At 56.8% G+C, this 27,471-nt stretch overlaps 1 protein-coding gene across 1 annotated transcript in view; it reads right to left on the bottom strand.

Annotated features, from left to right (window-relative positions):
• Positions 1-27,471, bottom strand: part of TCERG1L (transcription elongation regulator 1 like) — a 177,222-nt gene that overhangs the window by 28,211 nt on the left and 121,540 nt on the right. Inside the window, exons 7-8 of the mRNA XM_032882062.1 lie at positions 19,220-19,374; positions 10,125-10,194 (exon numbers count right to left, since the gene is read on the bottom strand). Coding sequence (XP_032737953.1) covers positions 10,125-10,194; positions 19,220-19,374 — 225 coding nt within the window. The remainder of the gene's footprint in view (positions 1-10,124; positions 10,195-19,219; positions 19,375-27,471) is intronic.

Below are 27,471 nucleotides of genomic sequence, written 5' to 3'. Positions count from 1 at the left end.
AGGGAATCAAGCCTGTGCCCGTGTTTTCCGCCCGAGCTCCAACTCCGGGCACCAGGGCTGAGGAGAGTTGGGCTCTGCGAAGTGCTCAAGCTCACGGGCGCAAGTGACGCGGGAGAACGCACCTGCTGGTGTGCCAGTCCTGGGGGATGCCGGCCCCACGCCCGTCGCCGGCGCACATCCAGGAAGGCGGGTGACCCGAGCCGCGGGGCCACCCGGCAGAAGGAGCTCAGGCTGCCGCGAGGTTCTCTCATTCAGCACCGGCCAGACCCGGGCGGGCGTTGAGGGCACAGAAGCTGCAGGCCTAGGAGCTCGCGGGGCTGGGGGCGCAGAGACACGGCCTGGGGGGGGGCTCCGTGAGGGGGAAGAAGCCGATTTCTTTCAAAGCAAATGAAGAAAACGAGGCTGGGCCAGGAGAGAAGTGCAGGTTAACAGACTCAGGAAGGAGACCAGCAGGGTGCGGAGCACAAAGCTGATGGGGATCCGGGTCCAGAAAACAGAGTCGCAAGAGAAACTCAAACAACAGAGCGAACGGGGGCGTCGGGGGCGATGAGCTCACGTCCGGGAACAACGGTTTGCTGCTTGTTCTCAGGTGGGATAACGATGATCTTTTAAAAATCTTCTGTTAGTCATGCATCCTGAAATATGGACATGTGGGGTTTATAGGAGATCTGGGGTTTGTTCCAAAATAGTCAGAATGGGGTGGCGGGACCAGGCATGTCCAGGGCTGGCGGGAGGCAGTGGCTGAGCCCGAAGGTGCCCGAGGGGGTGGACATCCTGCCCATAGTCTGTTCTGGACGTTGTCACACTAAAAACCTGAAAACTGCTGTGCTGTGACATCGTGAGTTGAGTGGGGACGTGAGTCATTCTCACGGTGTTGAACCTTCTCCTGTGGTGGTCCGGGGGGTCCCCCCCACACTCCGACCTCTCAGCTTCACCAGGAATCACTGTTCCAGGCCCTCTGAGCCGAGCCCCCCTGCTCTTCCCCCGCACACAGCCCTTGTCTTCAGCTTCACCCTGTCCTGACACTCGCCCCTCGTCGCACACCAGTGTCTTCAGGACAGGACGTGCTCCATGTCCCAGAGCGCCACCATCGCGGCCACTGCTCCCGCTGCCCCTCCCTGTGTCCCTAGCTGAGCGCTCCTGTGACAGTCATATCCAATGTTGCCTCGCTAACCGGCTCATTATCTCAAGCCCGCAGCAAACACGTGCTTTCTCATGGCAACAAGAGAAAAAGCTGCCTCGGTTTTCACACATTGATACAGCCAGAGCTGACGAGGAGCCAAGACACTCGCTAACCAGCTCACGCAGAGGGAGGCGGGTCACCGCAGAGGGAGCCCAGCACTTGGCCATGTCTCTGCGTGCCCACAGTGACACCATCCGAACTTGGGCTGTCACCACGCTGCGGGTAAGGTAGACGTGACCCGACGGGGAGGCTGCAGGAGGAGGGCCACTTTCTGGAAAGGAAGCAGGTGGTGTTCGCTGGCGAGTGTCCTCTTGCAGGACACCACACACTGGTCTCCTCACGCACCCTCAGGCTCGCCCGCCCAGCATCTGGCAACTCTGAGGATGTTTCACTCCAAAAGCTGCAGGGCTTTCCGAAATCTGAACTGGAACTGCCCGTTAGCTGGTTTCAGACCATCAGTGGCTCAGTCCTGTGGGACCAACAGCAGCCACCACCCTTCTCAGCCACGGTCAGTGGGATGGAGACGGGTCTGGGCGAGGAAATGCCCCGGATTCCATTTAAAAGGAAGAACTCTTAAGTCAGACGCTTGAAGACAAGGTGGAAATTGAAACTGTCTTCTCCAGTCAAAGAGGACTTCCAGGGAGAGTTCAGTCCCGGGTCCCCGCCAGCACAGGGGACCACGCCCCGGCGGCCTGGGTAGGACGGGCACCTACCTTCCCTTGGCCTGTCCTGGCCCGGGAGCCTGGGGTGCTGGAGGCAGAGAGGACACATCTCCAGCCCCTCTTGGTGGGTTCTTCTTCTACTTCCTGGGGGAAACCCGCCCAACGTATCTTGTTTAAGGGGTTCCTGTGGGCTCCGTCAGTGAAGCGTTTGACTTTGGCTCAGGTGATGATCTCAGGGTCCTGGGATCGAGCCCCACATCCGGCTCTCTGCTCAGTGGGGAGTCTGCTTCTCCCTCTCCCTCCGCCTGCTGCTCCCCCTGCTTGTGCTCTCTCTCCGTCTCAAATAAATAAATAAGGTTTTTTAAAAAATGCTCTTATTTGAGAGGGTCAGACTACCAAACTAACATCACCTTGATAACAGGAAGAGATTACAGTTTTCATGGCTTGAACTTTCTGAGAAGAAAACACAAAGTGGCCTTATTTAGGACCTACCCAGATTTGCTAACAGACATTTGTACAGAAGATTTAAAACATATCTTCAAATGATATGAAAAGATTACATCAAAAGATGGAGAACAAGTGTTCTCCATTTCTGCTGTTGTCAGTTCTAGATTTAGTTGTTTTAACTGATAATAGTAAGAATTTAAGTTGAACACTAAAAAAAAAAAATATATTGGGAGGAATGATAATGAAAAGCTGGGAACACAGATAAAGAGCTATTGGTTATACTAACTCTCTTCTGGAAGGTTTATAAAAACAAGATTGATAGTTATTATTCTGAGATGTCATGAGCCACAGAAAGGATAATTTAAAATGATCTTTGGCATAAAAAATGCATTGGAGGGGCACCTGGGTGGCTCGGTGGGTTGAGCCTCTGCCTTCAGCTCGGGTCGTGATCTGGGGGTCCTGGGATTGAGCCCCACGTCGGGTTCACTGCTCGGCATGGAGCCTGCTTCCCCATATCTCTCTGCCTGCCTCTCTGCCTACTTGTGATCTCTCTCTCTCTCTCTCTCTGTGTCAAATAAATAAATAAAATATTTTAAAAAATGAAAAAAAAAATGCTCTTATTTAAGACTCAACTGATGCATCGCCTTCCTGACCGCCCGATGTCCACGCAGCCTCGTAGAGAATCTGCAGGCCACGTTCTCAGGGAAGGACCACAGACGGGCCTCAGCTCCAGCGTGGCTGGGGCTGTGTGGCCGCCAACACCGGCCCCTCCCCTGCAGGACAGGTACTCAGATCAAATGACGCAGAGAGCCCAGGCACAGCCAGATGTCCACGGAGGGCCTGGACCCGGGCACTGTGCCTAGCCCGGTGCGGCAGCAGAGGGCTCTGTGCGAGGGGAGGGGCTGCAGCTCAGTCACGTTCATCGTCCGCTGGGGCGCTTCAGCAGAGAACACAGCTGCAAGTTCTGGGGTCCAGCGCTGAGAGCCGTGATGACACAAAGGACGTGCGACAGGGATGGAGACATTCCCCTCCAGGGATCTGCCCCAGGCCCCCCAAGCCAAAGAGGAACAGACCTGCATGGCCAGTCTAGGATGCTAGCACTCCCTGCTGGGCCAGAGCTGCCAGAGACAGGAGATGACATCCACCTGGCCCTGTGGCCCCAGCGCCCCACATGGTGGACGGCAGCTGATGTTCACTCAACGTGTGCCCGGAAGAGAGGGTGGTCCATGGGTAGAGCCGGGGACAGGTTATGATCTGGGGACATGGCCCCGTGTTTGTTCCTCTGTCTGCTCTGCCTTCCCAGGGCCCCGGCCTTTCATGGAAGGCCCACGTGTCCCGGCAGGGGATGTGGGGCTCACGCTGTCCCCGAAAGCTTCCAGTCCATCAGAGAGGTGGAGCCACGGGAAGCTCCCAGAAGTGGACGGCCTAGACCACATGGCAGGGCCTGGGCACACGGCACTGCATACAGCAGGTGCTTAGCATTTGCTGGATTATCGAGCTAGCTAACCAAGCTTCTCTTTCCACATGGGAGTGTGCCCTCCTGGCCTATGTTTGGGCACCCTGCTGGCGGTCCTGGGAGGCTGGGAAGGCCCCAGCCTCCCCTGCTCACACCGTGTGTGGGCTCCTGGCAGCACGAAGGGGCCCCTCGTGGAAGAAGATTCCACAACAGGCCCTCTTCCTACACGAGGGAAGACACCTCGGCTTCATCTCAGAGTTCACGTGCCCACTGCCAGCACGCACGGTCCCCGGGGATCCCCTGCCAGCTCTCTTGGGCCCCCACTGTGTGACAGTCAGAGATGACGCCCGGGTGACAAGATCCTTGCAGGAGCAGAGATCCAGGAAGGCAAGGTCGGCTGAGAGGCTTGATGAAGGACCAGTGAGGGAACTCTGGGGGTAGGGGGCTGGAGCCGACCTGGACTGGCCCCCACCGGCTGGATTTCGGGTACACCTCCAAGTGAGGGCTGGCAGTGTGGACGCTGCCTAGATAACTCTGCCTCCCCCTGAAAAGGTCAGGGGCAGTGGCCACGCATCTGTGGGCAGTCCGGCGTGCTCCCAGGGCTCACTGTGAATGCCGACATCTGGTCTCCCCTTTCAGAAATACATATGTTTATAATTCTTTCTGGACAGCAAATAAATGGCAGTTTTGGTTAAAACGGCAAACTGAAATCCCATCACAACCAAGGCTTGCACACGCCATCCCCAAGGCAGCTACGACCAGGTCAGCGGCATAGGCAGCCCTGATGACCTGGGGCACAGACTCAGTGCCGTTCACAAAGCCACAGGTCTCTTCACAGAACCACTGACCAACCCAACTCAGGAGCTGTGCACGAAGAACGACTTAGAAAGCAAGTGGGTGTCAACGACTGGTTCGTCACGCACGGCCAAGGGGCCATGCCCCGAGCCGTGTTAGGAAGTCCCCGGAGGGGGCGAGGCTCCCACACTGTTCCCGGAATGCAGACCATTCTCACTCCATAGGGTCAACTAAAGACATACTCTGGTAGCAAGTGTATTTTAAAGTCTGCCTATTTTCCAGCCTTATTCTAGAGCATTTCAAAGAAGTAACACTCTTACTTTCTCAGCAGCTAATTTTTCTGGGATCCTAGAAACCCTGTGTGTGGATGTGAACACAGCTTGCTCCCCCTTGTCTCCACGGCGTGTTGCCCTCCGCTGCCCACACTCACTGGCCGTCGCTTGCCTTTGTGACCAGCAGCTTCCTGACCACAGTACCAGTGTTTCCCTGCACCCTCCACAGCTGGCTCTCCTGGATGTGGCTCAACCTGGGGGCAGTCCAAGGGACAGTGCCCTCACAACCCCCAGACTTTAAATAAGGTTTTTTTTGTCTTTTGGACGATAGTGTTGTTTTTTGGTCTAGATGGATTCTCCCAACCCTAGGTGCCCCAAGGTGGGGTGTGGAACTGTCAGGGGGCAGGTCTCAACCCCGTGACCCAGCCTTGTCCAGAGGACCTGCTTGGAGTGTGCCTTGGCCCCCGTGGTTTGCCAGGAGAAGAATACTCAGGCCATATTTGGAGCAAGTAGACCAAGGACAAGGTACTTTCTGTTGATTCTACGCTCTGGTCACCTCCAGCTCACACTGCGTCCGACCCCAAGGAAACACTCCACGCGACATGACAGCTTCATGGGGTAAGGTCAACTTTCACACTTGTATCCAAAGGGTCCCCCAAAATCACCAATTACAAAATCTACGAACTTAGAAACAAACACTATTCCAAGCCAAGAGATTGTTTTGGTCACCCACAGGATAAGGAATCTATGCCAAGGCTGTGGGGCCCGTCATCCCTGAAGGAGCCAGGCCCCCCTGCCGTGCTCCAGGGTGCCATTCCGTAGAAGGCGTCTCCCAGCCTATCCACTGGCGAAGACGGGCGCCTCCTGGAAGGGCTGGAGGCCACACGCGTCGCGGACAACTTCTTCTCTGATGTGTTTTGCAGATCATTTCCTTCTGAATTTTCGACTAAATGCCTCCCTTTTGCTGACTCCCTATAATAGTTCAGTTCAGTTATTTGAAATAAGTCCTAAGTTCTTAAAACAGACGGCCCGTTGGGGAAGCAGGTCTGAACTAAGACAAGACCACGCATCAGAACGCCGCAGCTCCTGCGGGCACCGAGGAAGCACAGGATGACACCATCGATTTTCCGCTCCCAGGGAGGACGGAGGACGGTGTATCCGGAGCGCGGTCCACCAGACAGTCAACAACCAGCTACTTGAGAGGCACTCACCGGCTCGTTTAAACGTTTTAGTAATGCGAAAGCTTGTCCTCATGATGTATTGTCTTCCCAGGGAGTTTCGGGGAAAGCGTCACTCAGAACTGAGCGACGGATCAGCTGATGGAACCCCATCGCGGAAGGGTGTGCACAGCGGATGGCAGTCGGGCGAGGGTTCGAGAGGGACGCAGGAGCAGGAGGCCACGTCCGGAGCAAGCATGTGGCTTCTTCCCTTTCTTCTCTGACGTGGCTGCCAGTGAGCGGGACAGCGTGGGAAGACGTGGCAGCTTCTGGATGAGGAGGCATTCTGTTATTTATGCAGACAGGTGGGCCCTCAGGGACGGACTTCAGCATCCTCTGGAGGCCTGTTCTCCTACTGTATACTACTGTATACTACTGTAAACACCAGAACCCGCTAATCAGAAACACACAGAGGCTGTCAGGGGCTTGCAAAAGCCTGAACAGATGGACAACAACCTTCTTGAAGACAGACAGACACGCGGGGCTGGTGCTGGTGGGGTGACCACCTGGGGCAATCAGCTCTGAGTGAGGGACATGCAGACGCGGCCGGGGGGGAGCCTGCGGGGCGAACACAACAGGTGGTTGATGCGAACGGCTCCAAGATGAAGGAGTAGCCGGTGGAGTGTTCTAGGTCCCCAGTACAGCTGTGTCCCCACGCAGAGGGGACGTTTCCTCCTGGGATCTGGGGAGAGCAGAGCTACCTGGACGGAGGAACCCGCAGCTTGGGACGGACGCACGGGTGGAGAGCAGGGAGGCCGGAGTCCTTGCGGTCGGGTCCAAGGCTGCTGTTTAATCTCGGACAGCCCTCCGATGATTAACAGCAAAATTAATGTTCTGACGTTTCTTAAATGCCAACTGATCAGAATTCAAGGCCAGACCCTCAGGAGAGTGAGAGAAAGCAGGCCGTGTAGACAGATGGCCCAGCCACTCCGGCTCCTGGCCAGCCTCTCCTCCCTTGTGAGCTCCACGTCGTCACCCAGCGGCTGGAGTTCCCAACGCCTGGTGCCATGGGAAGGGCGTCTTGTTCCCAAGATTCTACGTGAGTTTAACCAGAGGGACAGAGACCGGCATGGCTGATACCCGTGGTTGGACATAAAGACATGATACTTCACTCCCTTTCCCAGAGCCCTTGGCCCATCAAGGCAATCGACATCCAAACTCTGGGCGCATGCAAGTGTCCTTTGATGCCCGAGGTGACTTTCTAAGGAGAAGGTGGGACACGGCGGGGGGTGCTCACTCCCGCAACACAGGGAACCTCGTGCCCAGGCAACTGCAGTGTGGGTCCCTGTTGCCCCAGGTAGGAGAGCCCCCCTCCCTGCACCGGGACAGCTCCCCTGTCTAGGGGACGACAGTGCTCACCCACCCTGGAATTGTTTCTGGAAAGTTCTGTGGTGTCTGTTTGTTATCTGTTAAAATTATAATATACCCAAGCGGTGGTCAGAGGAATGATTTTTGGAGGGGTGCGTGGCAGGGAAAGGCCCAATGGCACCGAAATGAAGGGGCCTGAAGCTGGTCAGGGAAAGCACTGCAGGTTGGTGCCTCCTACCCTGTCCGCCCGCCACAGAGGAGAGTCCTGTCCTGACTGCGGTCAGGTGCCAGGGCCCACCGCCCGTTGCCGGCTCTCTCCCTCCCTCGCCCCTGCCGTCTGCTGCCTGGAGGCCCCCGTGAGGGCTGAGGAGGCCGGGATGGATTCTCCTCCCTTCCTGTGGGCAGGTGTCACTTCTTCTAAGAAACAATTTTTTGGTAGAAATAATACTGAAGCTGTATTTTTAAGACTTTACAGAGCACAGACTTAAAGAATCATCGGGGACATGAGGTGCTGGGGGGCCGAGTCGGTGGGGCGCACCACTCCTGACCTCGGCCTGGTGAGCCGGAGCCCCATGTTGGGCAGAGAGATGACTGAAAAATAAGACCCTTAAAAATCTTAAAAATAAAAAAAAAAAAAACAAAGAATAATCAAGGGGGTAAAAATGATGACTGCATAGTGGTTTTAACCAGAAATCGTCATAAATGAATGATGTGAGGTTCGTTTTCCTCACATACACAGGGCGGTTGTTCTTCACGACGATCCCATTTTCCATTTGTGATGCTGTTTAGGCAAACACAGTTTTTACAAGTTGGTGCTGGAATCCTGGCACGCCATCCCCACAACCCTCCACACCGCACAGCCCGCCGACCCACCACCTGCCTGCGGCCCGTCGTGGCAGCCGTCCTTGCGCTGCGCCTGCCGTGGACGGAGTCCCGTGGATCCCCTGACTTTCGATGGGAGGCTCTGTTCTACTGGGCAGAGGGGGCGCTGGGCTCTGGCAACTCCTGCCTCCTGAATGGGCTCGGGGTTCTAAGGCACTTTTTTTTTTTTTTTAAGGATTTATTTATTTAATTGGGAGAGCACGCATGTGAGTGAGCCAGGGGAGGGGCAGAGGCAGAAGGAGAGTCTCAAGCAAACTCCCCCTGAGTGTGGAGCCCAACCAGGACTCGATCTCATCAGGACCTTGAGATCATGACCTGAGATCACGACCCTGAGATCGCGACCCTGAGATCACAATCCAGAGATCATGACCTGAGATCATCACCTGAGTTCACAACCCTGAGATTGTGACCCTGAGATCATGACCTGAGTTCACGACCCTGAGATTCTGACCCTGAGATCATGACCTGAGTTCACGACCCTGAGATTGTGACCCTGAGATCATGACCCGAGATCATGACCTGAGTTCACGACCCTGAGATTCTGACCCTGAGATCGTGACCCTGAGATCGCGACCCTGAGATCATGATCCAGAGATCATGACCTGAGATCATGACCTGAACTCACGACCCTGAGATTGTGACCCTGAGATCATGACCCGAGATCACGACCCTGAGATCGCGACCCTGAGATCACAATCCAGAGATCATGACCTGAGATCATGACCTGAGTTCACAACCCTGAGATTGTGACCCTGAGATCATGACCTGAGTTCACAACCCTGAGATTGTGACCCTGAGATCATGACCCGAGATCATGGCCTGCATTCATGACCCTGAGATCATGCCCTGAGATCATGACCTGAGATCATGACCTGAGATCATGACCCTGGGATCACAACCTGAGCCGAAACCAAGTTGGATGCTTAACCAACCGTGCCCCCCAGATGCCCACACACCCAGAGCGCTGACACCCCTGACATGGGCACGTGGCCCCTGCTACAGGCCTAGGCCACCTGTGAGAGGACCGATACAGGGGCAGCAGGTCGTGGCTGCATGTGCCCGCTGGGCTATGGGGAGGGCCGGGCTCTGGCCGGACAGCGGGCACCCCCTGAACTCAGAAGTGGCCCATGACTCTCTTTACACAGGTGGCCTTTTAGATCCCCCAGCTTTCCTGCCAGAGACGGTGGCCCAGCAACCCTGCCATGCCTTCTGCCTCCTTCCCGGGAGACACACAGACACTGAATTTCACCCCTTTGTGTGGGACTCAGGAGGAAAGGAGCCACAGACCGGGGCCTGCGGGAGGGGCTGACAGCGGGTATCTGGGCCACGGGTGCTGCCGCCACAGCCAGAGGGTGACACGCGTGGAGGCTGGGCATGCACGGAGTGTGCCCGCAGTCACAAGGCACCCCTTCCCCTTTCACCTGTCACCTCAGGCTGCCACTGGGAGCTCCTGCAATCTCGTGCAGATCAGAAATCTGAGGTCAGGGTGAATGACTTTGTCCAACATCACCAAGTGAGCAGAAGGCACCCGAGTCCGACCCAAGATCTGCAGGACACGCAAACCCATGCCCTCACCCAACACACGGCACCTGAGGCACCCAGCGGGCTCCGTGCATGTCTTCAGGGCTCAGAGGCCAGGCCGGACAGGGCACATGGGCCCTGGGGAGGGATGGTGCAGGCCAGACGCTGTCCAGTGTCCTCAGTGCCTAGAGCCATGACTCCTGCCCACTAAGGCACGGGGCACCCAGAGCCGTCACTGAAACAGAACCTGAGACCCTCCCACCCTCTGCTTACTGGTTAAATCTGCTCTTTGCTCAGTCATGAAAGTCAAAATGATCCTTTTTTTTCTTTCTATGCTGCCTGCGACAGAAAGACGTGGGAGCCCAAGGCCTTGTCACCTACCGGTTCCTCTTGGTCCTCAGGTTCCGGTCTCCCCTGCCGTCCTCAGACTGAGACCCGTCGCTGTGGTCGGCTGGAAGAAAGTCAGGTTAACGAGGTTGGAGCGTCTGCGCCCATCATTCTGGCAAACCACCGAGACGCACTCCCTTTCAAACAGAGTCATCTGGGAACGAGGGTCACCGAGACCAAGCCCTGTCAGCAGCTTCTCTGGGCACTCCTTGTATGCTCCGGCAGAAGAGCAAGCGGCTGCCCTCCTGAGCAGGGGAGGCCTGTAGAAGGCGCCCGATCGTCCAGCAAAGCCAGGGGACAGAGAATGGGCAGTGGGCATCTCCCAGCCCCTCCGCGGGCACCTGGGGACGCAGGCCCTGGCGGAGACCTTCTATGTCATGTGTGCCTTCATGTGCTCACAAGCGGACCAAGACCCCTGTCCCTTCCTCTCTCCGCCGCCTTCCCCTCCCCTGCACACGGCATGGACTTCACTCCGGACCACGTGTCTACTGCCAGAACCCAAACTGATTTTGACGACAGGTCCCCTATTTACATCCTGAGGAGACTGGGCTGGTAAATATTTGATGAGATTTGAAATGGAAAATAAAAAGGGGCTTCAGCATTTCATATTTGTCTCCAAAAGGGTGAGGAAACACGAGGCTCAACCTGGCTCTGGAACGTTACTACTTCAGTCCCGACACACGGATGGGTCCACACGCTCCCCAGAACGTTACTTACTTCGTCCTGACACACGGATGGGTCCACATACTCCCCCCCATCACACTGCTTTCGAGCCCACTTCTTGCTCTGCATCCACCACGCCCAGGGGACCACTGTCCCATGCTCCCGTCCCTGGCATGCAGAGGTGCGGGGGACTGGGTTCTGCAGGGCATTTCCAGGTCCCCATTTCCCCCGGACCACCAGCTCCCTCGGCCCCACCTTCCTGAAGAGGCCCCACCAGGACAACACTGCCCACCGCCTCAGAGAGCGCCGTTTTTGGAACCCAGCGAAGCCTTCAATCCCGTCCACTCTTAGTTTGCTTCCAGTGTTCAGCGTGGGGCTGGCCGCAGAAGGAGGGAGTTGGGCTCTGGAAGCCTGCGTCTGTCCCAGCTCACCCCTCATCCCGGTTCTGGGGCCCCTCCCACCCATGAGCACCCATGCCACGCCGTGTGCACTCCACTGTCCTGGGATGCAGGGGGACACGAACGGGACTGAGAACTGGCCCCAGGAGTGTCCCACTCTGGAAGATGCTGGCCCAGGAAGGGCGTCAGGGACAGGGACCCTGCGCACATGAGCTTGGAGTGGAATGGGGCTCCCTGTGGGACAGGTGTGCGTGCTTGGGGGAGGGGCAGGCATTCGGGAAGGCCGGTGTCCACACCTTAGTGGCACCTTCAGGACGCCTCACGTACCAGCAACACCCGGGCCGTCCTGTGAGCTGGAGAGAGGATGCTCGGCAGGTGCCAGGATCAGCGGGGACAGGTCCCAGGTGTGACCCCCAAAACTGTCTCCAGACATTGCTAAACGCCCCTCCAGGGGACAGAAGCCCCCTCCTCACTGAGAACCACGGGAAAGAACCCCTGTGAGAAATAAGCTCACTTGGGGCCAAGTTCACCTTCTTGAATCGCCACACGCTCTTCCCACAGGGCCCCTCTGGGACGCCAGCGTCAGTCCCTTCTCAGCTTCTGACCCCGAAGCCCAGGAGGCAGGCTCACCTCCCTGCTCTGCCCAGCTCTCCCCTCCTGGCCTCTCTGCCTCAGCCCAGCCCTGCACGTTGAGCCTGGGCCACCCTCATGACCACCGTTCCCTGCCCCAGCCTCAGGCCCACTGCAGCCCTGCACTTATGACCCCAGGCTTGGATGCCGGTCCCTCTGGCCCTGCGAGCTGGCCTCCCACACGGGCTCTGCCTCAGATGGGATGTCCCCACCCCACGCCTGCAGACAGCGCTCTCCCTGCTTGCTGAAACCCGTGACCCTTGTAGCAGACGAGTCACTCATGTGAAAGTTGCCTGTCCCGCGACCTCTGAGAGTGATATTTCCGAGACCGTGGGAAGAAGAGGCACCTTGGCTCCTTCCAAGGTGCAGAAGACAGAAAGATCCCCAAGACTCTGGCTGCCCTTGGCAAAAAGAGGGGCAAGGCAGGGGTGCTGTCCTAGCTGGGCAAATGTCCCCGGAAACCTCTCCTCCCATGGCTGGGTCAGAAGCGGCCCAAGGTGGGAGAGCTGGGGCAGCGGACCCGGGGGCACAGCCGTGGGCACTGGGACGAGAGGCCAAGCAGCAGGGCTTTTCCGGGTGCTCTCCTGTGCCGGCAGGCGTGCTTCCGGGTCTCGCGTCCCAGCCAGGACCGCAAGGGCAACAATCCGACTGGACTCTGACACTCACAGCCTGGAGGCAGCGCTGGGCCCCCGAGACCTGGGCACCCCGACTTCTGACTGACTGGCTGGAAACCGTGCTAGAACAGTCCACAGAACACAGAACACAGCACATACTCCGTTTACCGGCTCGGAACTGTGATTGGGCAGCTACGTGCACCTCCTCCCTCCTCCCTCCCCCGGCTCCCTGCTTCCTCCCCCCACTGCTTCCTGCTCCCTTCCCCCTCCTCCCTGCAGGCAGGCCCACAGCAGGTGGCAGAGACAGGAGGGGCGTCAGCCTGCACTGGGGGATGTGAGGGAATCACACTGGGTAGATCCAGACCCCACACTGTGACTCCGCGGACCCCACTAGCTGGGAGCCCCCTGACACCCAAATCGGTCTCTGCGTTCTTTACTCGTGGCAGGTCATCACCAACCTGTGAAAAAGTGCAGAATGAGAGTTAGGCCTGAGCAGAGCCGGGCAGAGTTCTACACAGCCCAGAGAGGGGGCAGAAGCCTTGGGAGAGGTCACTAGGTCAGGGGGCCAGCGGGACCCCGGGGTCAGTCACCCTGAGGGGCGAGCTGCCTGGTCACCTAGAAACGCTGCACTGACGGTGATCCCCTGCCCCTGAGGCTCACTGAGAGCTTGCCCAGGCACCTCCCCCTCCCCGAGCCCCACAAGACATGGGGCTCCCGGGTGGGTCCCCCTCCCTGCTGCCTGGGCTACAGCGTGAGCGACCCTGCATCAGTAAGTCTCCTGGTCACTGGTCTGGGGACTCACATTGCTCTGTCCACCTGCGGCCTCTCCTCCTGACCCACGACACGGCTGTCACTTCCTGTCACTGCCTGTGGGCCGTCTGCTTGTGGTTGGGGCCGGGGTCCAGCCTAGGGCTGGTCAGTCCAGCCTCCAAGTACACAGTGATTGATCTGGAAGGGAACTGCTGTCCTCCTCCCTCCCCATCCTCCCTCACTCCTGGATCACAGCGGAGCAGACAGCTCAAAGCATTAGGTTCTGGGAGAAACCACTTGGAAAATGCTCTCCCAGCCTCTCCTGTCCCACAGCGGCATGTGGCCCAAAGGCACAGAAGGGACACAGCCCCGGGATCGGCGCTCACTCGGTGGCACATCTGAAACCCGGAGGGGCCCGCCATCTGGCCACTGGGCTGCAGCAGAGGAGGGCTGAGTGTCACAGGGCATAGTGGAGATCCCTCGGGCCCAGGCACCTGGCCGGCCCCTTCCAACCCGGCTGCCTGGCGGCTTCTGCTGGAGCACATCAGCTCCCCGCAGGCGGCTTCCAGGACGGATGGCCTGTGTGTCTCCATTCGTTGCTGGGTCCAGGGTCCTGCACCAGTCACTGTGCAAAGAGGCGACACGGGCCAGGGGCTGATGGGTGTTGTGGAACGTGGAATGCGGGTCCCTTGGGAAGGTCAGGGTCCCGCCTAAACAGCTGGGACGGGGAACTTTGCATGGGGGGGGCCTCTCCTCAACCCAATTCTTGGGACAGGTGATGCCAACCTTGGGCTGCGGACAGGCGCCAGGGACGTTGTCAGCTGAGCCTGGACACCTGGTCCCACTGTGGCTCTGAGACTCGTGTGCTCTCCCTGGGCAAATACAGCTTGGGAAAGCCAGCCTCTCTCAAGCCACAGCTGTGTTTACTCACAGGGACGGCTTTATGTCCTACTTGCAAAATGAACATTATTACCAATGCACATTCGTCTTGAATATAAATGACTAAAATGTTTACAGAGGAACTGAGGCCAAGTGACGTCTATGCCACCTCTGTGGCAGGTTGGGGACAAAGTGGCTGAGAGGACAAGGCTGCCCGCCCCTGACCATGGGTGTGTCAGGCACAGGGAGCAAAATGCTTTCCAGAAGCGCGTTCTTACCACAGGCTCATGGCTCAGGAGAAGCCCGGTAAGTCTGTCCCTCCTCAGATGCGGACTCTGACCCACCCCCACACACTGGAGAGAAATGGGACCTTGGGCAAGTTAATTAATCCATCTCCTTTAATTCCCTCTTCTATAAATGGGTATAAAGCCGGTGGGTTGCAGAATGATGGCCTCCAGGATGGCCGTGGCCGGTCACTGCACCTGTGAACATATCAGGTTCTACAGCAAAGGGGGATCGAGATGGCAAGCAGCTGACCTGGGGACAGAGAGTGACCTACGCCACCCAGGTGAGCCGGTGTAATCATAAGGACCCTTCTTCCCAGGGGAGGAGGAAGGCAGGAGAGTTGCCAGAAAGATCTGAGGTCACCGTCCTGCTGTCCCTGAAGTGGGGGCAAGGAGCCCCGAGTGGCAGAAACCAGGCAGCCCGGAAACACGGCTTCGCCATCTCCACTGGGACTCGCGCGGCGTAACAAGCGGGCGTGGGGCGAAGCCACGGAGTCTGTGATCACGTAGTGCACGCGGGGCCCGCCTCGTGAGGCCGAGCTGAGCGGAAGTGACCAGGCTCCGCGCCGCACCTTCCCGGCAGAGCTCCCTCCCCTCCCCCCTTCGCGGGACTGAACACCGGTCAGGCCCGGCTTCCCGGTGCCCTCCAGCTCATCGGGCATTTACTCCGAACCCACAGCAGAGCTTCTAGACCCAGAAAAAATCTGGATGCACGCAAAATAATTGGGAAATAATTCAGGTCTTTGTCTGAGTCCCTCAGCAATGCTAACAGAATGAAGAGGGGACTTTTCCCTTCTCTGTTGAGTGATGAGTGGCTTAGCACGTCTGGCAGCTCTGTACCCTGTTCCAGGAGGCTGTCACAGCATCAGCGCCCCCAACACCGTGCCGTGTGTCCCCTGCACGCAGACACACGTCGAGAGCCCGGAGCCCTGGCATGCGGCCGCTCTTGGGTAAAATTCAATTACTTCATTTGCCTTTTGAAAAATAACCGGTATCAACCGGAATGCTTAATTGTCCTATTTCACACTAGAAACAGGTATTAATATATTCAAATCTGTAATGACTCGGAGTTGAGCAAAATGTGAAAAACAAAATTCTACACCAAGAACAATTTCCCCTGGAGCCGGTTCTCAAAATATTCAGGGTCAAATCATTTGATGAGTCACGACGGATGAACAGCCAGGGGAAATGTCACTTGCCGAAGGCTGGAGGTCATCAACACTGCCCACTAATCGCTAATTAATCCTCCAGAAATACCTCCTGCCCTAATTGTCTGGCAGCAAACGAAACAGTTTGGGTGGGTGGATCTTAGAAAATTAGAAATTATTCCCGGAAATGCCAATTCTACCCCGCAACAAGAAGTCAGGAGTTGCAGTCATTTGCATATCTTTAAGATTCTGGTTAAAAAACCACAACACTCCTTTAAGAAAGCCTTGTCCTCTTTTTACAAGAAGAAGCAAGGTTGAAACTTGTTTTGTAACTACACATAACGATATCAGTATATCTATCTCGGTAGAGTAGTTGGGGCGTTGTGATAAGTTAATGGAAGACGAGTGTCTGATGTAGCAAATCTCAATTAATCCGCTATTTCGGTTGTGGTTGTGTTGTTGGACTTTAGCCTCAATTCTACTTTTCCTGAGTACAGTGACTGAGATGGAACGCTGATCTGTGACCCGGGTAATTTAGATCCTGCTGTTAAATTAATTAAACAAGAGGCCATTAGGCTGTCAGGGCTCTGAGGCCTGGGAGGTCCACTTAAGCAAACCGAAACCAAGGCCCGTGAATGTCTCAGGGCTGCAGCATCACTCACGACGCTGAGGACGGCCAGTCGCAGACCGCCAAGGGGGCTCGAAGCTACGGCCAATCCCACCTTCTCTGCCCTCCCTCCCCGGTTCCCATCAGCGCCAGATGCGTGTCCGATGTGGCCCTGCTCCACGGGAACCCGGTTTCTGCACAAACTCTTGTAGCGTTTCATACACCTCGGTTTATCCTCCACCTGCCCTCCACCCCAGTCCTCCCCCGCCCTGATACGGCGGGAGGCTCAGTGCCGAGTTCTGCCGACGCCCCTCTGTCTCTCCTAGACCTGGTGTCTCTGGGTCCAAAGGACAGAAGCCACAGGGCAGCCGTGCACCGCCTTAATGAGTTCCTTTCTCGTGCCTGCCAGTGCTTTGGGGAGAAAAAGAGGGAAGGAGGGAAAGAGGGAGGAGGGAGGGAGGGGAGAACAGCACCCAGTTATCTATGGTTCGAGCTAAGGAAACTCTGCATTATTTGTCTTTGACCAACCAAACCCACTCGCAGCTGTAGCAACTGCCCTTCGGCTGGTCTCGTGGGACTGGAGGGTCTCGTGAGGCCGAGGGGGGCGGTGCTCGGCTGCCCGTGAGTTGGGCCTTGGGAGATTGTTTTCTATGAGGATTTGTTTTCAACCTTTCAACGACACATCCCTTTTAAAAATGGACACTGCCCTCGACCATTCTCTTACACCGTACACAAAGATAAACTCGAAGTGGATAAAAGACCTCAACGTGGGACAGGAATCCATCAGAATCCTAGAGGAGAACACAGGCAGTAACCTCTTCAATATCAGCCACAGCAACTTCTTTCAAAATATGTCTCCAAAGGCAAAGGAAACAAAAGCGAAAATGAACTTTTGAGACTTCATCAAGATCAAAAGCTTCTGCACAGCAAAGGAAACAGCCAACAAAACAAAGAGGCAACCCACGGAATGGGAGAAGATATTCGCAAATGACAGTACAGACAAAGGGCTAATATCCAAGATCTATAAAGAACTCCTCAAACTCAACACACACAAAACAGATAATCATGTCAAAAATGGGCAGAAGACATGAACAGACATTTCTCCAATGAAGACATACAAATGCTATCAGACACATGAAAACATGTTCATCATCACTAGCCATGAGGGAGATTCAAATTAAAACCACATTGAGATACCACCTTACACCAGTTAGAATGGCCAAAATTAGCAAGACAGGAAACAACGTGTGTTGGAGGGGATGTGGACAAAGGGGAACCCTCTTACACTGTTGGTGGGAATGCAAGTTGGTGCAGCCACTTTGGAGAACAGTGTGGAGACTCCTCAAGAAGTTAAAAATAGAGCTTCCCTATGACCCTGCAATTGCACTACTGGGTATTTACCTCAAAGATACAGATGTAGTGAAAAGAAGGGCCATCTGTACCCCAATGTTTATAGCAGCAATGGCCACGGTCGCCAAACTGTGGAAAGAACCAAGATGCCCTTCAATGGACGAATGGGTAAGGAAGATGTGGTCCATATACACTATGGAGTATGATGCCTCCATCAGAAAGGATGAATACCCAACTTTTGTAGCAACATGGACGGGACTGGAAGAGATTATGCTGAGTGAAATAAGTCAAGCGGAGAGAGTCAATTATCATATGGTCTCACTTATTTGTGAAGCATAACAAATAGCATGGAGGACATTAGGAGAAGGAGAGGAGAAGTGAGTTGGGGGAACTAGGAGGGGGAGACGAACCATGAGAGACTACGGACTCTGAAAAACAACTGAGGGTTTTGAAGGGGTGGGCGGTGGGAGGTTGGGGGAACCAGATGGTGGGTATTGGAGAGGGCACGGATTGCATGGAGCACTGGGTGTGGTGCAAAAACAATACTGTTATGCTAAAAAGAAATTTAAAAAAATAACAAAAAAAAATAATAAATAAAAAATAAAAATGAACGCCGCCCGATCAGAGGAGGAGACAAAACCACAAACCAGCGCTTCCTGTCCCTGTGTGCAGCTACGTTTCCACAGATGCAATTACATATGCTCCTAAGACACCTCCTGTCCCAGCGGAGGCTGCCCCGTGCTCATGAGAACGTTCTCATCATCTTAGGTGAAACGAGTCGATGAAACCTGCCTCCCCCAATCCCAACACACCGCGCCCGCATTGAAGAGCACCGTTTTCCAGGCTCCTGGCGTGGTTAAAAATGTTTAGAAAACTTTTCAAACACTGTTCTCTAAAGTTCCAGTTAACTGCCTCCGCCTTTGACTGAAACCGTGGGTAGATATTGTCATACGTTGGCTGTCTATCATGAGAATAAAAAACATCATTGCAAACTCAGTAAAACACCCCGTAAAAATAAAACAAATCCCTCTTTCAAGGGGTCAAGATCCAGTTTCCTGGCCTCTCAGGCACGTGTGCGCCTCTCGGGCGGGAGACGGCTCCTGACCGAGTTTCCAGGCGAAGCCAACACTTGTTCCACCCGCGTGCCTGGCGAACGGGCTTTCCCAACACCACAGCTAATAGAAAACACATCACATCTGATCGGAAAGGACCCTTGCCGGAAACGCTAACCGTTCTCCGACTCCGGGGAAGCTGGATTTCCACGGTTGTTGGCAGATACGGCAACCTCTCCGCCAGGTGCCCGTCCCCTCCCCGCCAACACCTGCCTTCCCGGGAAGTCAAGCGCCCTTGGAATAAACAAGGGACGCGTCCCGTTCGCAGCTCGGACGGGAAAGTGTGAGGGAGAAGGAAACGCGCTCCTGTCCGCACACGTGGTCTCCCAAGCGGAGTTCACGAACCATTTGGAATAAAAAGTAAACACTGGCTAATGACCGGGGCGGGGGCTTCAGGAAGCCGAGGACTGAGAACGCCTCCTCTGAGTTAACCGCTTCACGACACGCGGACGGAAAGCCCCAGCCACCCTGGAAGAAAATGTCTCCGGCAGAAAGTGCCGCAAAACCTCAGTGACTACATTCTCAAAGAGCCCACACAGCGCTTTAGAAATCGGCTTCCGGCCCAGCCAGGCGACCCCCCGCGTCCCTGCCCGAGGGTGAGGGATGCGCGGCGTCAGCGCGTGGGGACGGTCGCCCGCGGCCGCTGCTCATTACGTGTCGGCGCCTCCAGTTTGCGCTTGTGGGGTGGGTCCTCGATGATCCTGTCCAGGTCCCCGCGGCTCTTCAGGTCCACAGGCTTCTCCCACACGGACAGCTGCATCGTCGGGTTGAAGAAGAAAACCCGGTCGTCGCCCGTCCAGACCACGCACCTGTTTGAATGGAAAACTCGCCTCAGTTCCCCGCAAAGACATTGAGTTCAGAAATCAGCGGTGTGCGACCCGACCCAGAAACCCCTGGGGCCCGAAATCCTCACCTTGGCAAAGGTTCTTCTGTCCCATCTAAGTCATAATGGCCGTGTCTGGCTTTCTGGGGGGCTTCACAGAGCTTCTCCTATTTCCCATTCAGCTAACAGGTAAAATACTCTCCTGACTGTCCTTCTGTGGGGTAAGGACAGCAGAGCTGAGCAAAGCGGGCAGCTGGACGCGGCCCTGGGGGTCCAAGCTCGTCCTGGCACACCAGCTGCCTCCGTGTGACCCTGCGCTCTGGGGACCTCTGGCCGCCCACAGGGGCCACGTTATTTGAAGGGGCCTTCCCGGTACACATTGCTGATTCCCGGGACTTGGAGACATCGGCACATCCTACTCTCCTATATCTGAGACATTAAATGGGCCACTGTGTTTAGCAGCTCTGCCCACATTCTCCAGTTTGTTTCTAGAGGAACAAAGAATTAAGCTTTGTGTTTTCATAACTAGGAATCTGAAATCTCCAAATGGAGTAAGAGGCCATTTGAAGACCCCATCTCCGAGGAGGGCATCAGAGAGGAGAAAGATTAAGAAGAAGTGAAGAAAAACAAAACAAAGAAAGGCTGGGACTTGTCCCTAATGTGTGTGAGTGGGTCTGTAAGGCTCTGTGCACAGGAATCCGGGCCCAGCAGTGGCCCAAAGAACGCGGCCTCGCAAGGCCCCCGACCTGGTCTCTGGCTCTGTCCCAAGGGTGGGCTGGGGTGGGGCAGCAAGGCCGCTTCTGGTCTGGGCTCCTGGATGTTTCTCCTTGGGCAAGTCCTCCCCATCCCTGGGCCCCAGCTTCCCACAGCGGCCTCCCAGAGCCCTGCAGGCCAGGGTTCCCGGATTCCAGAAGCGGTGGGACTGCGCAGGAAAGCCCACATGTGCTGAGCACCTGTGGCTATTGGTTTTCCTCTAACCAGGGACCTCTGCCGATGAGGAGACTCCTCTAGGCCCTGCCTTCATCCCTGGTGACCGGCTGCTCCTGTGCCCAACCGGCCACACGCAGCTGTGCGCTGTCAGGACGGAGCAAGCCAGCTCCAGACACTCAGCTCTGCACAGAGGACACCCTCTAACCTGGATCTGCCTCCTCGCCCAGCCAGACACTTCCCATGGGCCGTGCAGAGGGCTTGGGGGCTGAACCCTGCCTTCTGGGATTCTGAACAGACCAGGCTTCTTCCCAGAGGGGTGCTGAGATGGTCTGACGGATATGTATGCCGGCTGGGCCAGGGCCGTGGGTGTGGTAGGCAGAATGAGGCTCCCTAAAATGTCTACGTCCTAATCTCTGGGACTGGGAATGTGTGACCTCCCACAGCAAGGGCAGCTTTGCAGCTGTGGTAAGCACTGTCTTGAGACCAGAAATGATCCTGGATTGTCTGGGTGGAAGAGGGAGGCAGGAGGGCCCGAGTTAGAGGAGGAGAGGTCACAGAAGCAGAGGTCAGACACACCCGAGGCTGGGACGGGGGAGGGAGGACCCCACGTGTGGGTCTCCGGGATGGAGGACGGGCTAAGGAAGACAAGAGGCCCCAGAAGCTGGAAAAGGCAAGGAACATGGTGTTCCCCGGACCCCCAGGAGCAAACGGCCCCACCCACACCTGGATTTGAGTCCCGTGAGATGCAGTGGGATTTCTGACCTCCAGAATTATGAGATGCTAAATTTGTGGAGTTGAACCTTCTGGGTTTGTGGGAGACTGTGGCCCTTCTCTGTCCTGAGCACCCGCATCAGAACCCGCCTCCAGCCAGAAGTCACCCAAACCCCAAGCAACGGGCCCACACGCACTGCCCGCCATTGGCCTAGACACTGAAGGTGGAAGACGGTGATCTGCCTCTGGCTGACATCTCCTTCAGCTCTAGGGCTGTCCTTGACCTTCAGGTGACCTTGGGAGCTTCCCCTCATCCAGGTGGCCTCGGTTCCATCCTGTGTGTAGGACGGTTTGGAATGGAAATATGCATTATTCTACCCCACCCCACCCCACCCCCGTTATGGGGACTTGGAGGCAAGTCGCTGGGTCCCTGTGTTTCTGAGAGGCAGGGGGCTCTTGGGCTCACAGGGGTTTTTGCCCAAGTCCTTGCAGGGGCTAGAAGTCGAGGGGAGTGTTGGCAACCAGGAGCAGGACTTCGGATCCTGTCCCTGCCTTAGCTTCACCTCTGCATGCCAGAAGGACGCAGCCAACAATGTGAGATATTTATTGGGAAGGGAGTGGTTAACCAGGCTCTGTGGACATGACATGGTCCTGGGACACACCCATTCACCCCACAAGCATCTGGGCCGTGGAAATGCAGGTTTCCAGTGGCTTGGAGTGCTGTCTGTCTGGCTGTGGGCATGCGGAGAGAGCAGAGCTGGCTCTGGACCAAGGTCCATGAAGGGGTCCAGCCTCAGATCACCTCCACGCCCTCCCGCCTGTCTCTGGGAGGCTGTCCTACCACGGAGCAGCTGGCCTCCTAGGTGGTCGACGCTAAGTCGCTCATCTCCCTAAGACCCAGGCAGGGTGCTGGATCCTGAGAAAGTTCTGGTCAGCAGAGGGGAGGGGACTTGAGAATAAGAAGCTGAAGACGAGGGGAGATACCCACTGCTCCCGGGTTGTGCAGTCCACGTCCTGTCATGCAGTGTCCATGGACTCAAGAGCATCCCCACTCTGGGCCCTCGGTGGCCACGAAGCAATCTCATGTTGACCTGACACTGTGCTCAAGGGAGGCCAGTGGGTCTGGGCCGGTGGGCCTGGGTGGTTGAGGCTCACGGGTCAATTGGGGCAGTGAGTCTGGACAGGTGGCTTATAGCCAGGTGGGTCTGGGCAGACAGGCTTGGGCACCCGAATCTGGACTAGAAGGCCCAGCAGCTGGGTGCAAGCGGGGGTCTGGACAGGAGGCCTCCACGGAAGTGTCAGGCAGGTGGGTCTGGCCAGCAAGGAATTAGGGTCTGTGCTGAAACAGCCCCCAAGGCCAGGCTGACTAGTGTGATAGGGGCCCCAGTTTCCTGGCCTCCTCTAGAGGAGAGACGGAGGCAGGGGAGGCCCCTGTGGGACCGACCTCCGGCAGGGCCTGTGGGACCCACTTGAATTCCTGCCAGGGTCTTGGTTTCCAAAGAAAACCAGGCGTCACATCAGCACAGACCGGAGCAGCCAGGGGAAGTCCGCTCTCTCGAGCAGCAGGCATCTCCGCTGAGGGCTGCCAGCTTGCTGAGCCCGGTCCTCCCTCCTGCCACCTGCCCTGTCCCCAGTGAAACCCGGGCCCCCACACTCAGAAACACGCCGCCCCACGGCAAGGCCCAGATCTTCTTCCCCAGGTGCACCACTAACTTCCTGAGGGACCCTGCCCCTGGCCCCACGTGCTGCTGTTAACTCTAGGAAGAGACTCACACCGGGGACATATTTGGCACAATTCTCCACAGATCTTGGGTCAGTCGGCTGTTTTGGGGACACGCTACCTCCGTAAGCTCCCGGAGCTGAGTCCAGGGACACCCCTCCTGCATCCGAATCACCAGAAGGGCCAGCACCCAAACCTAACAGTGTAGGCAGGAATCCCCAGCCAGCTCCGGAGAGGGGAAGCGAGGACCTAATTAGGCACTTAGGAGGAGAGTATTACCAGGGAAAAAGCCGAGGGAGGACAATTAACATGGCACACGTTTCCATCCAGGCTACAAAGAACCCAGTTCCGGTGCCATGGGGACAGGGGTGGACGGGAGGCACAGAGCTGGTGGCAGAGTAAATAGCGTGGTCCCTGGGGAGAAGTCTGCCCATCCACTTGTTACGGTTGGTTTCAACTAGACGGAGCCAGCTGTAACATGCAAAATTAATTTTATGTATCATTTTATGCACATTTTAAGTAATATGTATACATTCGCCTTCTTTAATCATGCTACACAGTATCTGGAGAGCTGCCATATTCCCTCTTCTCTTTAACTGTCCCCGTGTCCCAGAGGATGTCATTAGCACATCACAGTTATTCAAGGCTGGGACAGAACACGCCCCCTCAGCAGCCCTCACAGATGAGGACCTGGATCCTATCTAGTGAGGCTGCCCTGGCCGCTATGGGATGTGCCAGGGGTCCCAGGGGCACCTGAGGACAGCAGACCCCCAGGGCCACATTGTAGCTCTAGGAGTATCCAAAGATTCCCACTGGGTCCTTCCCTCTCTCCACCTGATTTGTTCCCCCCACCTGCCTGACCCAGGAGGACTGTCCTGAGGGGACAGAGCCCGACGTCCCCTGGGTCTCCCCTAGGGCTTACGGCCCTGGACAGAAAAGCAGGGTCTGGGTGCCCTTTGCTCTTCCCTCCCTGTCCTCACCCCTCCTCTGCTCAGGAAGGGCTGGCCCAGCAGCACGCAGGAGCTCTGGCTGATGCACGGGGCGGGCTGGGTAAGGGGGCACAGAGTTACGGAGGAGAAGGTAAAATCCTCCCTCCTGCCTTCCGTCCTGTGAGAGTGTGATCTGCAGTAAGAAATACATATTTGGTCTTGTCACCGTTTCTGGCACAGCCCTCCTAAAATCCTTGGGATCGCCTAAGACATGAGAGCAGAGAGATGGGTCTCTTTTTAGTCGCATCACAAGCCCTTTATGCCAAAGAGGTGACTTGGGGACAGCCCACAGGGATGGGGGCAGGTGGCCAGGAGAACCCGCCCTGTGACTAGAGGGTTGGAACGTTTGACCCCCGACCCTCACAGCTCTTGGGATGGAAGGGGGTCACCAACGGCCAGTGACTTAGTCAATCACGCCTACATGGTGAAGCCTCCACGAAAACCCAAAAGCAGGGGGACCAGAGGCCTTCTTTGTTGGTGACCCCATGGAGCTGGCAGGGGTGGCCCCGGGAGAGGACGTGCCCTCTAGCGAATTAATCCAGCAGGAGGAGGGGTCGTGGGGATCTCTGATGCGCAGCCAGTCAACACCAGCAGAGGGGACAGCCTGGACTGGACACTGGGGTCTGCAGTGGGGAGGGGGCGGTCTCGGGGACCGAGCCCCTGACCTGCGTGCAGGGTCTGAGCCGTCTCCAGGCAGACAGGGTCCGACCGAGGTAGCCTGGAGGACAGCCAGCTGGTGCCGCAGACGGCTCGGTGCGGGAAGACCCGCAGCGGGGGGTGGCGGGCGTGAGGTCGTGCGTGGAGTCCTGAGAGCCCAGGAGACCGAGGAGGTGCTGCCGTCTGCCCTCCTCGGCCCGCTCTCCGCCCCGGCCACCCCGGGCCGCTGCACCCACCCCGACGGCGCTGGTTCAGGGAAGGGCGTGTGGACGTCCAAGTGATGTCTGCTCCTCCGGACGAGGCCACAACTGCCCACAGCCATGACTTGTCATGGAGGGGACACACTCATGTCCAATCAGTGCCCGGACATGATGGCTTTGCCATCCCCCAGGAAGACTGGTCAGGCTGTGGCCTCATAGTGTCATTCCAGACAAGAGATGGTCCAGACGCTGGACGTGTGGGTGCCACCCAGGGGAGAGGTCAGGATGCTGAGGGCGCACGGCCCGGACAACCAACAGGGGCAGCTCGGCACCGGGCATCCAGTGTTGCTGGGAGAAAGGGGCCCCCGCTCCTCCCCCGGAGGGAAGGCTGCTCAGGGGACGAGAGGACAGAGCGGTGGGGAAGGCCAGTGGCGGCTTCTGGACTGTGTCCTCCCTGCAGCGCCCGGGAAGGGTGTTTTGGCTGATGAGGGTCCCTGAGCCGTGTGCGCCTGTCCCCGCTCTGAAGAGTCACCAGAACACTCCGTCCGGACCCCGGACAGCGTCTCTCCCTCCACCTTTGGTTCCTGCGCGTCCATTTCTTTCCCGTTTTCAAATGAGCAGCGGGAAGGCGTCCTGCAGCCGGGCGCAGAGCTGGGCTCCCGCCCGGAGTCCCGGCTGCCGTCTGTCCAGCCTCTCAGAGAGGAGGCACGGACCTCAGGAGGCCTGCTCCCAGCACCAGAACGAGGCCCAGGACCGCCACGCGTTGTCTTCACAGAGCAAAGGTCCCGACGGCTCCATCCCGGCGTGGCTCTGGGCTTTGGGAGACTCTGCCTTTCTGGGGAGTCGCGGTGTCGGCAACACAGGGCCTGCTCCCTGCACCAGGTCCTGGCCGTCGTGTCCCCTCCCGGTCGCAGGACGCAGGCCGGGGGCCCACAGCAGCTCCTCACACCCCATTACCACCTCGGCCTGAAAGCTAGGCCCGGGGGTTCCTGCGAGCGAGCGGGGAGCTGCGCGGGGACGACGCTTCACCCCGTCCCAGGGGCTGCTCGCCCGGGAGCTCGCTGTGGGTGGAAACGGCCTCCTCCTCATGCACCCCTCGTCGGCCTTCCCCAAGCCGGGCTGACATTTCACCAAACACCGGAATCCCCTCCCCAGCATCACGTGTCACCCGTCCCTTCGTCGACAGAACAAGAGACTCGACGATGCTAAGGGGACACAGTGACATTTGGCTTCACTTCAGCAGTGAGTGCGCGAGCAGGGATGGCTGCGGGGTCCGGGTTCCGCCACCATGACCTCACGCGAGGAGAGCACATGTCCCGCGGGGGGACAGCCCAGCATCCTCGTCACGGCGCTTTCTGATAACCTTGTTCTCGTCAAACGTCATCCACACCGACGATGCTCTGGGGAATTTCCTTTCTGGGAAAGTTCTGCCAACTTCACCCAAGAACAAGCCAAACGTGTCCACTACCAAGATTTAGAAAAACCCAGAGAACCTGCTATTAAAACATCACACTCAGCGAATGGGTAGTTACGACTGAATAAAAAGATGCCGTCAGTTGGGGCTAAGATAGCGAATGAAGTTGGAATGACAAGCATGCTGTGATCACACAGTCGGGGTGAGCAGGGCGTGCACCCGGGCGTCGTGCCTCTAGGCTCCTGTCCAGAGGAGGCCCTCCCGCTCCCAGGCAGAAGGTTACACCCGCGCCAGCTTCTCCGTGGCCACACTGAGACTCCCACGCCAACCATAGCCACTTGGGCAGCGTCCCACGCACTCCCGCCAAACTGCGTCCTTCCTCACGGCAGCTGCACGAGTGGGCCTCGCTGGGAGGTGGCACCCGCTGGCTGGCAGAGTCAGCTTCCTGCCGGTGCCTCCAGCTCTGGTCGGCCCCGAGCAGGCCCTCATCTCCTTCTAAGCTGCTGGGAGAAGGAGTCCGGGGTTTGCTATGCAGGCACCACAGACATAAAACTCACTACATTAATCTTGACTTCTTGAAAAATGGTCTTATTTCAAAACAATGTTCATTTTTTTAAATTTTACAAAAATAGAGAATTACTTGTAAATCCATAGTCTTGTAAAGAATTGTAACATGTTATTGATTGGCACCAGCACTGATTGTCAATTGAGCCAAAGCTCATGAACTTTACACTTCAACAGTTTTCAGTTTTTTTCGTGTCTTCAACGGTTCCAAGGAGAACATTTTCATGACCCTCCAATTAGAGAGTGGCTGAATTGTTCCCGAATGGCCTGTGGGTCAAAAGCCAAATTATAAAGAAGGAGGAAGGTGAGCCCGAGAAATGGATACACAGAGATCCGTAGGAGACCCATCAGTGCTACTCCGTAACGGCCACACGGAAGACAGACCCGGAAGACGGGCTCGGGTGACATCACGTCTCTCCCTCCGGCTTCTTCTTCCATGTTGAGGCAGATAAGACGTCACTTTCTATGGAAGTTCATACATAGTCTTCATTTTCTTGTTTCTCCTGAAAATTTCACATGTCAGATTATGGCATCCCGAGGCCCTCCTGGTGGCACTGGTCTCCGTGGGCTTCTGAGTCGCAGACCGGCTAAAGACACCATTTCGGGCTCCGAAGCCATGTCCGTGGTTCGGCTGGCACAGGCGGGAAGAATGTGGGTCGGCTCCTTCCCCGTGTCGACCGGGTGTCCCGGCACTGGCCTGGCATCTCTAAAGGTCTTTGTGTGATGCAGGTACTTTGAAGAAGGCTGTACGTCGGACCGTGTGTCTTGGCCGCACGATTGGGAATGATCACGGAAGCCACTCGTTGGTGGCACTCCACTCACACTCACCGGCCGCCCACGGAACCAGGAGCAGGAGTGCCTTCCCCGGTCTCGCCTGCAAAGCTTTCGCCGGGGTCCC

This window comes from Lontra canadensis, unplaced genomic scaffold (genome assembly GCF_010015895.1).
Source record: "Lontra canadensis isolate GAN:19392208 unplaced genomic scaffold, GSC_riverotter_1.0 scaffold79, whole genome shotgun sequence".
NCBI classification, from domain to species: Eukaryota; Metazoa; Chordata; class Mammalia; order Carnivora; family Mustelidae; genus Lontra; species Lontra canadensis.
The sequence above is the reverse complement of the archived record's forward strand: the minus strand, read 5'-3'. Positions and strand labels throughout refer to the sequence as shown.